The sequence below is a fragment of the Hydra viridissima genome, unplaced genomic scaffold (genome assembly GCF_058129835.1).
Source record: "Hydra viridissima isolate aposymbiotic clone 2 unplaced genomic scaffold, HvirCarnegie_v1 scaffold_3, whole genome shotgun sequence".
Classification (NCBI taxonomy): domain Eukaryota; kingdom Metazoa; phylum Cnidaria; class Hydrozoa; order Anthoathecata; family Hydridae; genus Hydra; species Hydra viridissima.
In genome coordinates, this window is record NW_028324302.1 from 4,998,577 (window position 1) to 5,018,569 (window position 19,993).

General features: G+C 30.7%; 1 protein-coding gene across 9 annotated transcripts; it reads right to left on the reverse strand.

Moving 5' to 3' along the window:
- Nucleotides 1–547: 547 nt before the first annotated feature.
- On the reverse strand, nt 548–12,499 carry LOC149890701 (TNF receptor-associated factor 6-like). Of its 9 annotated transcripts, none has more exons than XM_090081785.1 (5): nt 11,972–12,497; nt 10,832–10,970; nt 7,605–8,360; nt 5,046–5,904; nt 548–1,123 (listed from the first exon to the last, which is right to left on the reverse strand). In XM_090081785.1, exons 1-2 carry the CDS (start codon nt 12,142–12,144, stop codon nt 10,838–10,840), a joined length of 306 nt encoding a protein of 101 aa, XP_089937911.1. In that variant the 5' UTR covers nt 12,145–12,497; the 3' UTR covers nt 548–1,123; nt 5,046–5,904; nt 7,605–8,360; nt 10,832–10,837. The 9 variants fall into 9 exon arrangements, with proteins under 9 accessions (XP_089937911.1, XP_089937913.1, XP_089937916.1 ...); XM_090081790.1 differs by lacking the exon at nt 548–1,123 and having other exon boundaries at nt 5,043–5,904; nt 7,605–7,686; nt 7,767–8,360; XM_090081789.1 differs by lacking the exons at nt 548–1,123; nt 5,046–5,904 and adding an exon at nt 6,550–7,384 and having other exon boundaries at nt 7,605–7,686; nt 8,098–8,360.
- Between the last annotated feature and the right edge of the window lie 7,494 nt (nt 12,500–19,993).

Here is a 19,993-nt window from a genome sequence, read left to right on the forward strand (position 1 = left end):
GGCAAGTTGGCCCGGGCTCCCCTTCAAGCTTGGCGCCCGGGTCAACTTGTCCCCTGTGCCCCCTCTCGAAGACCCTGTTAATTAGCATAAATTTTTTTACTATAGTTCTAAGTCAAGTTTAGCTTGCAAAATTGTATTTATAAGGTTCTAGCCAGCACATCTAATTTCACTTAAGGAATTACAACCCTTATAGACACGAGTTCGTCACGATCCAGGCGTGAACCAAAAACACGTTGATTTCACGGAAAGTTTTTTATTGGAGTTTAACACGTTTTTTATGAAAATTCAAACACGTGTATGTTAAGGTTTTAAATACTTAAAAACTGTAATTATACTGGTTTACAAGAATAAATTTTTGATCTGAGGCAAGAATGGGGATAGGTTTTTTTTTGCTATTTGGTTGTGCTGAATTCAAATTTGTTAATAGCTTTGCTCAACCACCTCTAGTTTTCTGGCTTTGAAATAGTCTTATTTTAGAATAAACAGAGAATATATGTGTATTCTTCAAGAGTTGCAGCAGATAAAACAGGATAGATAAAAACACTGATTGAACAAACATACTTGGATGACACAATTACACAATTTATAATACCACAGGTAGTCAAAAGTGTGTTTTCTTCGAAGATCTGGTTTATTTTGCCTCCGGAATGTCGTGCAAGAGCATCCAGCAGAAGTCTCCAATTATGCCGGGGTTCCATTTTCCTTGATAGTTGTTCTCCATCTTCTTAATGTGTTGGTGGAATCTTTCTCCATGCTCATCACTAACTACGAGCAGAACTTGAGGTGGGAATGGAGAAAATGAACCTTTGTGTGTTACTAAGGAAGCCAATACAAACTGACTTGAATGCTTCCCATGCTCTCAGCTCCTTTAACTTAAGAAGCTCCTCAAAATTAGTATCCTTCAGCACTCCTAGGATCTGAGGTTTACAATAGATGCGTTGAGCCCAAGACTTGTCCTGATCACCAATTTTACAGTCAAAGTAGTGAATGTAGGCGGTTCTGAAGAGGGTAGTGATGGTTCGACGCTGTGCAACTGTTGTGAAGTCCCCACACACGTAGCAGAAAGAATTGGCCTAGTAGAGGTATCCTCGATATTTTGACGTATTTGAAACCATTAAAGAATCTGAAAATATAACAAAGTAAAACTAAATCATTTTGTGAGGAGGGAGAACTAAAAAAAAAATGACGATCGATAGAAAAACATACACAAGATGATTCACCAACTCTTCACATAAATAAGTGATAAAGCGTTAGAAGAAAAGTTAAATACAACTGTGGTAAAACGGAAACACGAAGACGCGTAAATGATAAAGCGATAATAAGAAAAGCTAAAAACAACGATCGGAAAAGACACATACAAGATGACTCGTCCACTCTTCACATCAATAAATGATAAAGCAAAAAGAATTAAGTTAAAAACAACAACTGAGAAAAGACGTAAACGTGGAGACTCGTAAACTATAAAGAGAGAATGAGAAAAGTCAAAAACAACGATCAGAAAAGACTTATACGCGATGATTCACCGATCTATCACGTAAGTGGACAATAAAACGGAAAGAAGAAAAGTTAAAAACAACTGAGAAAAGACGTAAAATTGAAGACTCATCAACCTGCCATATAAATAAATGAAAAGATATCGCAACTGGAAAACAAGCAAAAACTATAAAAGCTCAAAAAAAGAGAGTCTTACAGATTTTTGAAGAAGAATTAGAGTTAGTTGAGAGATTTGGAGAGAGAGATAAGAGCGACTGATGAGTACGGTCGTCTCTTTAGAAGAAGAGATTTAAAAGAGAAATTTAAGAGAAAAGGGTTTTTAAGAGATTTAAAGGGGATTTTTAAAGAAGAGAAAGAACTTTGTGATAAGAAGAATACTTTGATGAACAAGCAGTTTTATAAGCAGTTAAATAAGCAGTTGAATAAAAGAATAAAAGAAGAAGATTTTAATATTGATTGCTGGAGAATAACCAGAAGATTTAATTAAAGAAGAGATATTTGTAATAAAAGAAGATGTAAAAGAAAGACGAGTAATTGATATAAACAGTATTGAACACTGCAAGAAGCGTAAGAGAATAGTTTTATTATGTTATAGAATATACTGAGGACGGCGATTATAAGTTTAGCCCCTTTAGATTAAACCTAGCCTATTCCATACCATCAACCTCGATCCCAACTTCCATATACCTAAACCCAAACTTTCCCCTTCCCCTTACCTTCATTAACTAAACTAAATACCAAATTCAATGATAAAAAAAAATTAAATTAACGCACTACTGAGTGTGGATTGAGACCTTCTACCTTAACTGCCAAAATCGGTCTTGATATAAATAATTATATTATAGTTATATATCAAGACAGATTTTGACCGTGTGTGAGTGTGTGTGTGTGTTCTTTATTTATTAATTATTAAATAACTGCAATATCTATCTACTTATAATATCTTATAATATAATTCTTAATGCTATAGTAAAATACCCAAACTATTTTTCATTTACTTTTTATTGAGAACATATCAAAAAATTGAAAATTGGATGGAGTTATGCAGAAATGAACCAACCCACAAAATCCTTTGTCAGGGCTAAGTCCAATCTTCAAATCTCCAATTTTGCAAATATTCTGATGAAAACCAGTTTCCATTTTTGTTGGAAAATGCTTTTCTACCATATCAAGAAATGATTTGTCAACTTTTGTGATGACTTTTTTGCTAAATGGTGGAACCATATATTACGCTTTCGATTGTATTTCTTTCTGGTATTGTTAGGAGTATTATCATATTTTAACTTATAACTATAACCTGCTTCATTTAATCCTTCTTCATAACACCTAATCGCTGTACCGAATATTTTCTCACTAGATGAAAGTTTTGATAACTTACGTTCCAATGAAATGGGTATTTGCTTAATAGTATTCTGAGGATGGTATGATTCTTTATGTATATAGCTTATTTCTTTCCCTGACTTACTATAGGGTTGATACGTGGAATTGTATAGGTTCAAAGTGATATCCAGATAGTGAACAATTTTCAAGTTGCATTTGATGGTAATATTTAATCCATATTCTTTTAAAATATTTGTGGTTGTATTCTTAACTCTTTCTGATTCTGGGGCCACTTAGGTTTTTAAAAACCATCAAACCATCGTCTCTGTAAATACCTATAAAAGTTTTATTATAAACTGATCATAGCTTATCTAATAGAAATAGACCCACTAATTCGCAAACTTCAGCTCCATCGAATGCACCTATTGCTACATCAAATAGACCAATCCTTTTTTCATCCATGTTTCATTTCATGAAACAGAAGAGATTTTATAGAGCGGTAGACAATTCTTTTTTTTTCAGCTGTAATACAAGCGTGTTTTTCAGCGAGGGACATCACGATTCTCAGCAGTTCCTCACTAACTGATGGGTAAAAATCGTTAATATCGAAAAAGAAGAATTTTTGTAGTTTCTTATCCTGAATGCTTTTAAACCAATCTATTACGTTCTGCGTGTTTTTCCATTTATTTAGATTCAACGTACTCTTTATATTATTATTTATTTTGTGTAAGATAGAATTCTTTACAAAATCCTCTTTGTTGTCTTTAAGTGTTATAAAAGCTTTCATTTTTTACTTCAGCATCCAATTTTCTAATATTTTTAAGTAGCTATGAAAAATTTTTTTACCAAACAATAGCTTTCATTTTTATTAATATGTATGTATGTATGTATGTATGTATGTATGTATGTATGTATGTATGTATGTATGTATGTATGTATGTATGTATGTATGTATGTATGTTTGTATGCATGTATGTATGTAACAAGATATATATATATATATATATATATATATATATATATATATATATATATATATATATATATATTATATATATATATATATATACGATAACTATGATGTGAAGTTATTACATTTGGTTATATTTAGTTTGTAACGTTAAAAGCGCAATTTTATATTCGACGTAAGCATTCATACTTATTGATTTATTTTGTGAAGTTAGTTTATTTTTTGATTATTTTTGCTGGTAAGTTATTTTTTTTTTGTCTGAAAAACAGAAGTAAAATTTAAAAAAAGTACTTTTTAAAGTCACTAGATTTTTGGAAATCAGTTTTATGGTTTGATGAAAGTAAATTCGAACTAAAGAATTCCAAAAAAAGACCATAAGTATGGTAAAGAAAAGGGAAACCCTAGGACAAAAATGCTGTAAAAGCAATCATCAAACAACGATGTGGTAATGAAATCGTTTAGGGGGTGTTTCAGATATAATAGAGTTTGTAACTTAGTTGAAATTGAAGAAAAAATTGCTGGAGCTAGATATGTAAATATTTTACGAAACAACCCCCTCCGTCAATATATCAGGATTACCGGACCAAGTTTTCTTCCAATAAGACAATTATCCGAAACATACCAGTAAGATTGCCAAAGTATTTTTTGAAGAAAATGAAATAGAATTGTAGGATTGGCCTGCCAAAAACCCGGATATCAATCCAATTGAGAATTTTTGAAATTATTTGGATGACAAAGTTAATAGGGATGAACATAGTACCGACAAACAATATTTTATTTTATTTTCGGAGGCAGCTTAGCAAAATACTCCTCAAAACTATTCACAAAACCTAATTAACAGTATTCCTCGTCGCTTGCAAGCAGTAATCGATGTCCAAGGACTTCATACTAAATATTAGTTAACTCATTAGTTAACTATAAATAAACTTACTCAAATAGCAATAATAACAATAATAACAATAATAACAATAATAAAACAAAAAACTCGAATAAACCTTATAAAAATTTGAAGGAAATGAATTTTTTTTCACGCTTCCTAATATCTTAATTTTAAAAAAATTTTTCCTTTTTTTTAGAAACAAGATATAGTTTTACAAATATTGTAGCTCATATTGTTAATAGTTTTTGTAATAATTATATTTAGTATCTAAACCCAAATTCAAGTAAAACTTAATTTTTTCCAGAAACTTTCAACAAAAAGCCGTAAAATATGTTAAAGTAAATTAGAGTTAATTAAATTGAATAAATAAAATTTCCGTACCGAAGACAATCAATGTTCTGAAACTTTTGTACATTCAACAGTGCTGAGCCATCACAGCTAAAATATATTAGTTGAAATAAACTTAAGGTTCAAATGTTTATCTGTTTTGTATATCTGGTGTAGTTCTTCCATTAATTTCACTGCTCGTTCAGCACAAATATTCGTACGTAACGAAATTACAATGAAACTGTCCGCATTCCAGTGAGTTGCAAAGCACTTTTAAGCACCTGATTGTACTGGTGTTGAAACACTGATTTTATCTACGGCTAGACTAGAACACACTGAAGCAGCATTTTTAGTTGAAAGAGCCTTTTTGGTCACTAACTTAGCTGCATGAAATGTTGAAAAATTAATGGCTGCTTTTTTGTTTTGTCATTTTCATTATCATTTTCTTCTAATACAGGTGCCATCTCAGAAATTATTTCATCACCCAGTTGATGATACGTCTTCTATATCGTTGGCAATGAAAGCGTTTGATATAGCTTGTAATGATGGTTTTTGGACTCTCTTAAAAGGATGAACGGACGATAGTGGAGCAACTTAGCTTGTGGATATCCATATTTACGTAAAAATTAAATTTCCAATTTGTATAGTAGTTTATTTTCTTGGCATAGCCAGTTTTCGTCTGTTTAGATTATGTCAAATATATTTTCTAATTCAACTTGGAATGACTTCTTTTTCTTCTTTCTATTTTTATTGTTCGCTTCAATTAGTTAGTAAACTTTGCATTCTATCTTCTTTGATAAAGTTGGAGAGCTGAATTTTTCTCAGAGAACAATTATCTCGTCAATTTTCATGACCATTCTTTATTATCTTTTGTTGTTTCCAGAAGCGTATTATGGCGACCAATAATGTCTTTCTATTGGGAAAATCGAGTAAAAGAACAGTGTTTAAATTATATGTATATCTCGTCTTTGTATTGAATCAACAGTTATAATATTTGTCCATGAATCCGCATTTTTATTAACAGTTTCACTTAATTTGTAATAAGTCATTAACCTATGGATTAGTACTAACAGCTGAACTAAAACTAAAACGGTGCGGGAAGTTTTTTATGGTGGTTAGTTGCAATAATTATTTTTTAGTAATCATGACACCAAAGGTCATCGTTAGCAACTACAGGATAGACAAGATTTTTCAAATTTTTTTTGCCTCTAGATTAAGTACTAAAATTTTAAAAAAAAAAAAAAACTACTATTACAAACCAAATTCAAATTCCTTCCATTTTTAGTAATTTTACATTGTGTTGAGGAATCTTTATTTGGAATCACAATAGTTAGGGTCACAACATGGAAATGTATCAGTGTTATAGACAGGCGATTTAAGTAGAACTATTAAGGAAAAAAAGTTTGTGGAAAGTAGAACTAGTAAGGAAAGAAGTTTTGCAGAAAGAAATATTTGACAAAACTTTTAAAAATCAATATTTATAAATAAAAAATATTCCAAATGGAATAATTAAATTCCTTTGAACGTTCGCAAAAAGTCGTTAAAATTATCTTTAATCTTACCATCTAATATTTATGTTAAAATCATATTAAAACTTCGTTTACATTTATCATCTAATATTTTACTTTTAGAAATACATTGTGAAAAATACTCAAACATGATATTTAAATTATTAATACTCCAACAATTTATCTTTATATCATTAATACCCAACAGTTTTCCTATCCAGACTATTGACTACATCCGTAAAATCATTTTCAGGCAAACTCTTTCAGTTACCATTTTGCATTTAATGCATTAAATATCGCAAAATATGTAAACTAATAAAATTGTTACAAGTGAAGCTCGCTTTCAATTTATATTGCATTATCTAAAATAAAGTTCTCGTTGATGTCTGACTTTTTTTCAAATAATGGAACACCAGCAGCAATGTTCATTTCACGGATAGGTTTAGAAAAACTAAATATGTTCTTGTCAGGAATGAATGATACCACGAAATGATACTCTGTTTTGAAACGGCCATTTATGAAAAGCGCCAAATCAGAATTCATTAACACAAAAATTAGAGAAATGTGTTGATCCTTTGCCCGCATTATCACTGTTCAAATAAAGACGCAAACAATACTTATAGCCAAAGCGCGAAGTATAGCAGGGTGCACTGGGGAGTGCTGGCACTACACTTGACAATGCATCTTTCGATCTTTGTCTATATGATAATATTTTCCACAAAAGATGACCGCCATATGAGGTACTGTCTAAAACTTGGTTGCTCAGTTCGAAATAGCTGAACTTACTACTCACAAAAATGTTGTGCAGACATTCTTACAGCTGTAGTCAACAAAAACTGTTAACCAACAATCTCCTTGAAACATGAAACTGCCTGAAAACCCCTCCTGTTTTACGTAAATCAAATATGGATAAAAATAGGATGTGCCCTATATGATATAACTTTGGGCACATTTGATAGGCTGAAGTAAGTTAGTAAGTGGGTATCTTTCTACCAGACATGTCATTCATTTATATGTTTCTATTAAATTTGTAAATGAATGATATGTCTGGTAGAAAGATATAATTTTAAGAAATTAAGAAATTTTAACAATTAAGAAAACTTACAATTGCATCAATATTCAGAATTGCTCTTCTAACCAACTTGATGAGTTACGTTAACAACTCTATATTTCTTTCTTTTTTTTTTCTAAATCAAAAACAAAAATGTACATCACTTTGAAGGAAGCTTACACACAGTAATTTGTTGTAAAGGTCAACTAATCATACCTTAACGTCTTGAAGAGTTTTCATTATGGTTATTTCTCTAATTCTCAAACATATAGAAAATAACAACTTTTTTTTTTGTCACATTAAATTTAAAATATTAACTTATAATATTAAAATAGCAACTTAGGAATATTCACATGCTAATCTTTGCATGAAAAAACTTGTTTGAATAGCATGAAATTATCTAAAACAATAAAACTCTTAGCAGAAATATGAGGCAAAGGCATGACATGCAGCCTAATTATTACAACTACTCTGATAAGAACATTGATAATTGAATGTATTATCCAATAAGCAAAAAACAAAAAAAAGTTAATGTATTTTATATTACGTTATATAATCAATCAGAGTTGATAACACTTCCTGGTGATAATACAGCCACTGCAAACAAGACAGCCACAGTTTTTTTCTCGAGTCTCTCATTAAACTAAAATACTTTTGTGGTTAAAGACAGGTGGCGAGATAACAGGTTGATCAGTCTCTTTTTTTCCTCAAACCACTCTGCAGTTCTCACATTCCCTTTTGGACTTTTCCTCAAATCACTCTGCAGTTCTCACATATTCCCTTTTGAACCAGAGAAATCAATTGGCATATCTAAAATAGTTTGAACTTTTTCAATGATGAATGCTACAACCTATATATAATACTTTTGAAAGTGCAAGAAGCAGACAACCTTTCTGTTGTCCTCAATTGATCTTGAGTTTGGCATTCTTAAAAATCCAAGTTTTTTATATGATCATTGAACAAAAGTATTTGTTATGTTTACTTTGAACAATCACTCTTCCAGAACTTCATTTAGATATGTTTACAAAGGATTGTAGGGTTATGTTGTATTGCACTTGAGTCAAATAAATTTCTAGTTTTAGTTAAATGCAACAAGTCAACTATTTAGTATCAAGACAGTTCTAGTTCTAGACAGAGGTCTAGAACAGTCAAACCTGATTTTCAAATTAGTACAATGTAATGCTGTATATTTCATTTTAATCTATTTGATACAATTCTTCATAACATCTAACTTACAGCTTTTTTTCTAAATTTTGTATTGGTGCATACGTACATATTGTCTTTATACTCTTTTGTTAGTTACATTTTGTACTAGAACCAATATATTGGTGTTACAAGTTTAAAACACTGCTTACATCAGCTTGCCATCCAACTAGCATATATATGCAACTCTTTTTCAAATTCTCACACTCTTCAATGTGAGAGATTAAATTTCCTTTTTTTCTTTAGCAGTAACTTCCTCATTGCAAAACTGGCAGAGGGAAAAAGAATGTGCACAAGCTGTTAACCTATGATTAACTAGAACTTTTCTTACTATTTCTTCTTTACAAGTATCACAAACTTGCACTGCATAATCTTAAGCATTGAAGTGTACCTGCAAAGATTTTTAATTTATTATAACAAGTTTTAAAAGTCTTACAGTTGCCAAATAATTGTTGCAAACATAGAGCTCAAGTTTACATAATGCTTATTTTTTATCTTTTATTTTTTTTCAATAATATTTTTAAATTTTGCTTAAAAAATAATACCTTGTTGAAAATTTTTAAAGTTTTGCAATTTTAACCAGTTCACTAAAAATGTTGAGATTTTGAAGTAAGTTTGTCTGGTTTTCTAACTTTTGTTCAAATGTCTGTGCAGACTGTCTGAAGATTCACCATTCTAACATGTTTTATGATTTTATTTCAATTTCCTTTTTTAACTGTGAGACAATATTTATGTACTAGCAGCTTTATGAGACTCAAGTTTGTTACGTTAGTCTATATTATGTTTATATATTATTTCCCTCTTTAAAAAATTGAAGATTTTTTCTCAAAGGATGATAAGTTTGCATATTACTTATTAAATGACTAAAAATATAATAGGTAAATAATGAATAAAAATACAATTTCTTTGTTTACATTGAATTCAAAAATAAAATGATGGCAACACAACACATGTTTTTCAATAACCTGATGCCTGTGATGAAATAATGAATATTATTCAAGACATAATTAAGAGTTAATATGGTTTTTGCCACTATGTCAAGAGAGTTTTGATAGTGACTTTACAAACTTTTATTTACTCTACTGTGAAAGTATATTGATATATACTTGCCATATAACCTTCTGATTATGTGCATCTCAACATTTTGCTGAAAAGGTTTACTAGAAAATTCAATTGAAAAAAAGTTTTTTTACATTTATGTGTATCTAAATATTTTGTTCAAACACACACACACATACACACACACACACACACACACATACACACACACACACACACACACACACACACACACACACACACACACACACACACACACACACAAAAGAAATAATGTATAATCAACTTTAACTACTAAAAAAACTAGCCTGACAGCAAATATCATCAGTGAAAATTAAACTTTGTTGAATCTTAAATTTTCAGTGATATTGTATGTTTATGAAAGATTTTAGTTCCTAAACTTTTCTAAAAGAAAATGATATTTTTTTAAGAAAGTCACAAGCTAATCTTTATATGTTTAAGGTTTTGATTTTGTAACATAATCTACTGCTATAATTAGAAACCAAGCGCTTTTTAAGATATTTTCAAATTTTTTCTATTAAACGAAAACTGAAATCAAATTTTTATCTTTTTATTACATTATATATTTTTATCTTTGTATTAAATTATACTTTTTAGTATATAATTTGACATGAACTTTTTGTTTTTTTCCATAAGATTTTGGAAAACTTCTCTTGTAAAACTAAAACCTTTTGTTGGAAAAAGTTTATACTGCTCTTAAAAAATTAAAAAATGCTCTCTTAAACAAAATCTTCTTTCTTTTCAACTTCTTTACAAAATCAAACATAAGTTAAGAATTTACTATCAATATTTAATATCAATAACCATGCCCAATAATCTTTTCTGTAAATACAACAACTTTGCAGCAAAAAAAGTTTCAAGAGCATTTATGGTAAAACTCATTATTCTGATATGTTTTGATGTGTATTTCTTCAGAAAATACTTATAACTTCCATTCAAGTTTCTCCACTTAGATTTTAAGCACAATAAAACCTCTATTTGTCAAGAAGACAACTTACTTATTTTTATTTACTCAATGACCCCAGCCAGTTACACCTTCCATGGTAAGGGTGCTTGAAGTGCAACAAAAGAATCTCTTTGCTAGCAAACTTCTCAAACTTGCGCTTTGAGTTTTCAATAGGGCACATCAATTCCACACTAACAATTAACAAAAAATATATCAACTTTACATTGCTATTTAGCAAAAAAACAAAAACTTAAGTTATTTTAAAAAGCTCTATTAAGGATTTATTCATATCAGAGATAAATGTCAAGGTGAGGGGAAAGAGTTGTATAAATTGCTTGTAATTGATTACAGGTAAGGGCATTACAAATGCCTACAAAATTTTTTTCTCTCAATGAAATAGAAAAGTTACATTTTTTAAGATGTTTAGAAGCTTAGCTTCCACTTATAAAAGTATAACTTAAGAACAATTGTAATTCAAAATTATAATAAGAGTAAATACCTTACTTTAAAAATTACATTTAGTTAACTGTTTGAAAGACAAAAACACTTTCAATGGTGTAGCAAACTTTGTTATAATCAAATAGCATGCAATGAAAAACTATTGTGAGTGTAGTAAAGGGGGATTTTTATTGGCAAGTGAATATTAACTTGATAAAATGTCATCTTTACTTTTATAGTACCTATCTTAAAAGAATTGTCCCATTAAATTCAAACCAAATAACAGTTTGAACACTTAAAGTATTATTAACAAGTCTGGCTTTAACTTTTATATTCTTATATCCTCTAATTACGATTTTGTAGGTAACCTATGAATTCTTTAAAATCTATGCCCTCCTTGCAGAGAAATAAAATGATTTACTTTCATTATGTCAACATACACTGATGTTAAAAGTTAATTACCTTTCTTTTGTCATATATGCCTGGATGCAATACAAAAAAAAAAAAACTTATACAGCTACAGGTATTTAACCGCAGAGTTTCCGCTGAAATAAGTAACTGCTATTGAAGCACTGTACAGTCAAAACAACTAGAACATTTCTTTTTGGAACACATTCTACTTCTTCAAGGTCACAGTATCATTTTTTAAATATAAATCAAAACCACCTCTATCAACTTGCTACTTTTTAAAGTTGTTTTTTCTAACTTTACTAATCAACTATATATTGAACAAATGAACCATTTAAAAGCATACCTTGATAATATGTTGGCACAAGCTTCACAAAATCTCTCACCACACTCTGTTTGAACAGGGTTAAATAGTAACTGTTTGCAGACTTTACAAAAATACTTCTCACCAAGATTTTTAAGAGGAATAGCTTCTACAATATTTACAGAATCCAAATGTATGGAAATATCAATTGCCATACCATCAAACAATTTAAATCAAATTTGTTTACATGATGAAGTAGAAAGTCAAGAGAGTCTTTTTTTTCTCTTTCAGGTTAAAAAAGGTTAATTTATGCTTAAAATTTGTGTAATATACCACATTACATTTTGTTCATCATAATCTGCTGCAATTTCCAATCACATAGATTAACTATATTCCTGAAAGAAAAGGGGGAGTAAATTTACTTAAATTTATTCACTGGTAGATGGTATTGTGATATACAAAATGATACTGGCCAATGTGGCAAACAAATTTATCAATAAAATTTTATTCATGAATTGTTGTACAAACTATAAATTCAAAATTTAGATTTGAATTAAGAATCTGTTGTATAATACCGAGATTACCAAGCAAATTTCAGAAAAAAACTTTTTTTTTCCAAAATATTTCAATAATTTCAAAGATAAAAATAATGAAAATAAACCCTTAAATCATATTTCCTGAAAGAAAGGTGAATAAAAAAAAAAACTGTCAAGCTTGTCAAAGCTCTTCATTTGGGAATGCCAGTTTCTGAGATTGTTTAAGATCTTAAGGTCCCCAAACTTTGCAGCAAACTAAAGTAAATCTTTCAGGTGCATTTATGGCAAAGCTCAGTACCCTGGTTTGGTCTATGAGAATTACTAACTCATCAAATACTTATAACTTTCTTTCAAGTTTCCCACTTGTAGCTCAAATTAACTTTATTTCATTGAGAACACAAATTTTAAAAACATTTACTTTTCTCAGTTGACTCAATTTGTTCAGCAAGAATCTCTTTGTCAGCAAACTTGTCAAAAAAGTTGAAAGCAAAGAGATTCTTGCTTTGTACTTGAAGTGCTAAGCAAGAATCTCTTTGTTTTCAAACTTGTCAAACTTGCACTTTGAGTTTTCAAATGGCCACATCAATTCCACATCACCAATAAATAGAAAGTATATCAACTTCAAGTCATTCAGCAAAAAAAAAAAAAAAGAAGTGATTTTTAAAGCGTATTTTGTAGGTACGTGTGTAAAAATTTCAAACCATTTATTTATTCAAGTTTTATATATGGTTCGAAAGAGCTCTGAATTTGTAATAAAATGGTGAAAACGTTATGAAAAAAGAATCATTACAAAAAAAGTTATGCTCATTTAAGTAACATTATTTTTATGAAGCACTGCTTAAGAAAAATATCAATTTCGTATAAAACTCGCGTACGGCTAACGGCAGCTTTGTAATAGAATCATTGTTAATTTGCGCATGATTTTGCGTAGTGAAATGTGCAAAACGATTTAAAAACGTAATTTTTAATGATTAAAACTAATTTAATAGTAAAGTTTATAATAAAATTTTATAAAACATGCATAAAAAAATATCGCGTTTTTTTTGCAATGTTTACAATTGCAATATATATATATATATATATATATATATATATATATATATATATATATATATATATATATATATATATATATATATATATATATATATATATATATATATATATATTATAGAGGTGATCTTTAAATACATTAAAAGCCTCAGCACTTTCGCCTTATTTTTATCGTTACTAATGAATTTCAATGAAAGATAAATATATAAATAACAGTTCTAATAAAATATATCATTATAATGAATAAAAAAAACAAACATACTGAATTCTCTACTGTCAAAAACCGCCCCTCCCCCTAACACTATGTAACGGAAGTGGAAATACATACCTCCACTGCGTGGAACAATAGGTTATGTGGTCATGAATGTTTTTTGATGAAATTTGGCAGGGACATAGAAAATAGATCTATACAGTTGCCTGTAAAATTTTAAATATGTACCAACATGCCTTCAATATCAATGCAGTGCCAGAACAGGAACACAATTTTAAATAGCAATAAAAAAAACTGAAAAATTTATTACACGTAACAAAAAAACCATAATTTATTCAACATTAAACATTCTACTTTTTTAATAAAGTCTAAGCTGATATAAAATTCTAAAAAAAAAAGACAAATAAATACATCATTACCACACCGACTTCGAGCACGCTGTGAAAAAAAAGGTCACAGTTTTTGTCTTTAAAATCGGTGCCGTAAAAACCCAGATACGCACGTACCTGAAATTATTTTGTTTATTCTGCATTTAAGCGGCGTAAAATAATTTTTAATCATCGCTTTTAGCGCTCTCGCCAGCGTCTAAAAGTTCTTAAAAATAATTATAAAAACCAAAGTAGATAAATTTCAAAGTAGTTATTTTTTTAAATACGTTTTTGTCTAATATTTTTGTTTTTTGTTTTTATTGTTGATATTTAATTTCTTTATCATTTATTTTGTTAATATTTACTTTTTACATTATTATTTATGTAAAGAAATTTAAACTTTATATTTTAAGATTGTATAATTTTATATTGTTTTAGACTAATTACTTATTACATTTATAGAATATAGGATACTACAATTATTGTTCTTGCTAGTATGTTTTTAAAAAATATTTGGCTTTGAAAATAGCTGTTTTATTTATCAACTACAGAGGATACTGACGAAATGCATAAGATAGAAACACCAAAAATATTGGAAACTCTTTAAAAGTTTGACGCCAAATAAATTCATAAAGATGCGATGTAGACAAAGTCTTCATGCGTATCAAACTGCTGTCGAAATTTACGCTTGACACGCATCCAAAGGTTTTCAACGTTTTTTGTATGGACATTGCTATCAAGGGGATTAACAAAATTGCGTTCATGCACGACCAATAAATGAGAATATATACCATCTTGGAGGTTATCTAAATCAGCATAAGAAGCCTAGCCATCGGAAACGATATGACTTCCTGGTAAAATAAACCACTCCATAAAGTTTTTGAGAGTTCGTGCATTCTGATCTGGAACTTCAACTAAGAAACACTTGCATGACTCTCTCTCGATTCCATCAAATACCCAATGACCTGGGCGCCACTGTCCACGATGATATTTACGGTAAAAGAATTTAGATTCGTCAATTTCGACTAGAATTGGTGTCCCGTCAGCGTTAACTCCACCTATAATTGTTTGGTTTGTTTCCAGGTAGGCTTGGCAGACATCTTGGTAAAAGTTGCCTCAATCACCTAATGTATGGCTAGCGTCATTCATGCAGGCTTTATGTTGGAAATCACTCTGTGATACATTCGGACTCCAGCCATAAATACAACAAAATAACTTTTGAAGTGTCAACCTACTTTGACACAAGAAGGATCTATGTTAACTAAGAATAATTATTTACTTCATGTAGACGATTTATCCTGTGCAGAATTAATTAATAAAATTAATTTTTGTATATATAATTACAATACGTATAATAAAAATGAAAAAATAAATAAATTTAACTGTAGCTATTAATTTTCTTTTCTTTTTTTTTTTTTTTATACTTTTCGAATTTTTCCATATTTCGAATTTAGTTTTCTTTTACGTTTCATAACGTCGCTTTCAGGTTAATTGTTTTCATTTTCACCACCGCAGAATTTAATCAAAAGAAAATTAAAACTTATTTTACGCCGCTTAACAGCAGCATTACCGATTACACGTGATGGGGATCAAGAGTAGCGCCAGAAACGTAAACAGCAAATCATCTTCGTCGTATAACAAGAATTTAAAAAAAGTAATAATAAGTACCTTTTTTTTCAAAAACTAAAAAGATTTTGGATTCATAAGTAAACTGAAGAAAAATGATTCAAAAATCCTAAATCAAAAATGAAATAATCAATATTCAATAAAAATAGTTTAATAAAGATTAATTAAAATGATTTAAAACTCCGATTCACCTACTCTAGATTCTGATAGGCAAAAATCTCCTTGGCGCATTTTCTCTGCCTTTTTTTTTTTCCAAAGCCAGCCAGATCACTGAGTGAGAACTAATCATGTGACGTCTCATACCACTAGTGTTTCCACCTGTAAGCTTGGAGACATGGCTATAGTTCTCAATGTTGCACTTCGCAAAAACTTTCTTAATGCCATTCTCAATGACTCTTTCGACAGTAAAGTGCTTCTCCACCAATAGAATATATAATAAAAAAGAGATCTGTGGACACGCACCAATAAATTAACCATTAGTAATAATAACAGCAATTAGTTTACAAATGACATATTTAACAACACACACTTACAATAATTAAATAATAAATATCACTTTCCACATGCTTCTTTATAATAATTAAAATATTACTGTCACTTTTAACAATAACTGTTTATTTTACTGACATCATTCACTTTTAGCTTTGTCATCTTATTAAAAAACTAAAAAAAATTTTAAGTAATGAACTAAAGTAATAAGAAACAAGAAAATAAACAATAACTTACAAAAATGTATAGTAATAAAGTGTTTTCTTACCTGATTCTTTGTAAAAAAAAGATGATAATATTGTTGAATAACAAAAAAAAATTATATATTTGATATAATTTGAACTAATTTCATTAAACTTTTAAAGTTTTTTAACTTTTAGCTCTGTTTACATTGCAAAAAAATAACAATAACAATTCAGCTGTCGCGCGCGTCAATTGTCCCAAAAATGCGTACTTTGTACGGATTAACTAGTTTATCCCTTTTTTTTTGACGAGCCATTATAAGAAACTCGTAATATCTCGAAATTCTCGCTCTATCTCGAAATGAAGTAATTACGAGATTCTCGTAAATAATCTCGAAAGAATCTCGTAGCTCTCGAAACAAACTCAAAAAAATCTCGAAACTTTCGAGATATTTTTGTGAATTTTCAAACCTAATCTCGTAACTTCTCGTATCATCTCGTATTATCTCGAAATAAAAATCTTGATTGAAAATTCCAGAAATTTGTCGAGACGCCTGAGCTTAATAATTTCTTAAGGTAAATACGTGATTCAAATCCGCCGTACATAGTTTCTCCCACGCAATTCAATTACACTCCTCCTTAACTCTCAGGAATCAAAATCAAGAACAACAATGTTAAGATTATTTAAGGGGTATCTGTCTATCTCGATTTGTTCTCCGCAGGGGCACTTCAGTTTCCCGGACCTCTTCGCCAGTCTCCAGATTATTCGCGCCCTTGCTTGTCGGGGTGGTCTCCATGTCTTCGCCGCATTTTGCACCATTATTGCCTACCTCTATTTCCACACCTGTCACATTATTTATTTGAGTTTGCTTCGTTCCGCTTCTCAGTCTGATGTGCTTTATGTGGCGCGGCATCCCGTCCACCTCGACCACTTGCTCCGACACCTCCCGAGTAATGGTACCTGGACGCCATTTTATCACACACCATGCCTCGGGTAGCTTCAGCCACACACTCTTGCTAACTCGTGAGTTTTCAGGCAACAGTTGAGTTTGAACTGCGTGGGAGAAACTATGTACGGAGGATTTGAATGACATATTTACCTTGAGAAATTATAAATATAGTTTAATAGACAGCTCAGCCTTTTCCTTCAATCTTTTGACTCTTTCGGCATAGGTTGCATATTACTCATTGGACTCGCTCCCTCTTTGTCAATTGAAAAGTTGTACCAATAAACAACCTGCAATATGGAAGTATTTGATCACTTCGCCATTCTCTTGACAGTTTTGTGGTTTCTTTCAATGATGTCGTTTCCCGAAGGACAGTAAGCGGCTCTAAGCTTCAAACACCCCCCCCCCCCCCCCCAGCTTTCAAGAAATCTTCTAGTCTCTTCACTTCTAAATGCAGTGTCATTGTCCGTTAATATTTGTTCTGGTGCTCTCCTTTCACAAAATATGGACTGCAAGTTTCGAATTACTGCGATGCTTCCCTGCTAGTGTGGCAGTTGACGTTACAGTGCGAATCTTGAAGGCCCACGCTCGATCAAGCTCAAATAGTTTTTCCCCCTGTAATGAGTGATATCCATGTCTAATCTTTTCCTATTTTCGTTGACTTCTAACATCCCGTGTGTCCACGGAACGGGTGCCGGATCTATCGGTTGGCATGGTCACACTCCCGAATCACTTTTTATACATCTTCCTTTGTTGCAATCGGGAACTTCTTCCAAACAAAGTGCAAATTTCTTCTGACTCCAAAGTGTCCAGTCCGCTTGTGTATTTCCAAAATTGATTCTCTATCCATCAACGCAATTCCGGCACAATTTCCAATGTCGTTAAGTTTTTTCTCATCCACCGACCAGGTATTTTAGTTAATGAGTCGGCCAAGTTTTCCTTCGACGATATCAGATTTACGTTGACGTCCAAGTTATAGTCGTCGACCAACTCCTGGAACAAGTTTACTCTTCGCCGTATAAGCAGTTTAGCTGACGCTTTTGATCTTAGTCTGGACTTTCCCGTTACACCATCAGAAATCCAGTGAAAAACCGTTACGAAGTCTGTGAACAACTGGAGTTTGCCGAGCTTCCATGACAAAGCCATGTTAACACAACGTAGTACGGCTTCCAGTTCTGCCATGTCTATGTGACCTTCAGATTAATTTGTACAAGAGCTCCTAATGCCAAAAAGCTAGCATCAACCCATAGTTTACCCTAATCACTACTTACTTCCCATTCTCCACGAGCAGGTTCATTTTCTTCCAATCTCTTCAACACTTCTTCCAGCACACACCTCACCCCCATGTCATGGACCTCATCATCCCATCCATTTAATAATGTTACAAACAACACGCAACCAACCGCACACCAGCAAGTAACTCACTAACTGCCTATCAATCTCTCAGAACTAATAAAAGATGGCGTATGGCCTAAATTTGCCGACCATGTTTCTGACATTGGTTCTGATAGAACAGTGCAGCAGTGTAAAAAGAAATTATCAAATCAAAAGTCAGACAGCAAGGCAAAAGCAGCTCGTATTGCCTCTAGTTTATATAAAACAGGAGGAGGCGAGGGAAGAACTGAATTTGATTGATCAAGTATTGGTCAACAAAATACCAAAAGTTTCCTAGACAGTATGTTAGGACACATTTTAAAATTTTACCCTCTTACATTTACCTTTTTTGTTAAGTAAAGTAGCATTTGGAAGAATTGTTACAAATGAAACTAATGACTTTTCTTAAACTTTAATTTTTATATCTAACCATAAGATCCATGTTTATAAAATTTTTGATAAAGATTTATAAAAAATATTAAAAATCATTCTTTATTTCAGGGAATTCCAGAAGGAAATGACACTCAACTAAAAGTAGTGCAGAACAGACCATGATAAAGAAGTTAACTTTGACATGATAACTGGGAACGTTGTACTGCAACCTAGAGAAAAAATAGACAATCAGTTTATTAAGGTAAAGTTATTCTGTAAAAATTTATCTTAACGCGCTAAATTCTGTATTTCTGTATGTTCTGCTATTCGGTAAAGATTTATCTTAACGCGCTTCAAAGAAGCATTTGCAAACATTTTGATCTGTATCTTTATCTTTCACTTTAAGTTAACAAGTTCACTATAGCTTTTTGTTTAAGAAGTTGTTTTATGTCATCTTATTTTAGATGACGAATAGAAAAACTGTGCCTGAAATATTTAACGTTTTAATGAATATAGCAAAACACACAATTCCACAGCCTGACGAGAAAGAGGACTACGTCATGCTTAATACTTTTTTTTTCAAAGAGCACAAATATAAAAGTCATTGTTTGTAAAAATTAATATTGAGAAATAGTTCTATTCTTGTTTTGATATTTATTTTTATTTTTTTTCAATGTTTCCTCTTTTGAACTTTTATTCAATATAAAAAAGAGTTTTTAAGTTTTTAATTTTTAATTAAGTTTTTATTATTTTGTTCAATAAAAAAAACTGTAAGTGTTTGAAGCATCAAACTTTTATAAAGAGAAAAACTCCTTTGCAACGATCTTTATCTTCAATGGGTACATTTTCTTCATCAGTGTCTTCTCAGTTATTGACTCCGCCTGAACAACAGAAGTTCATCAGGCA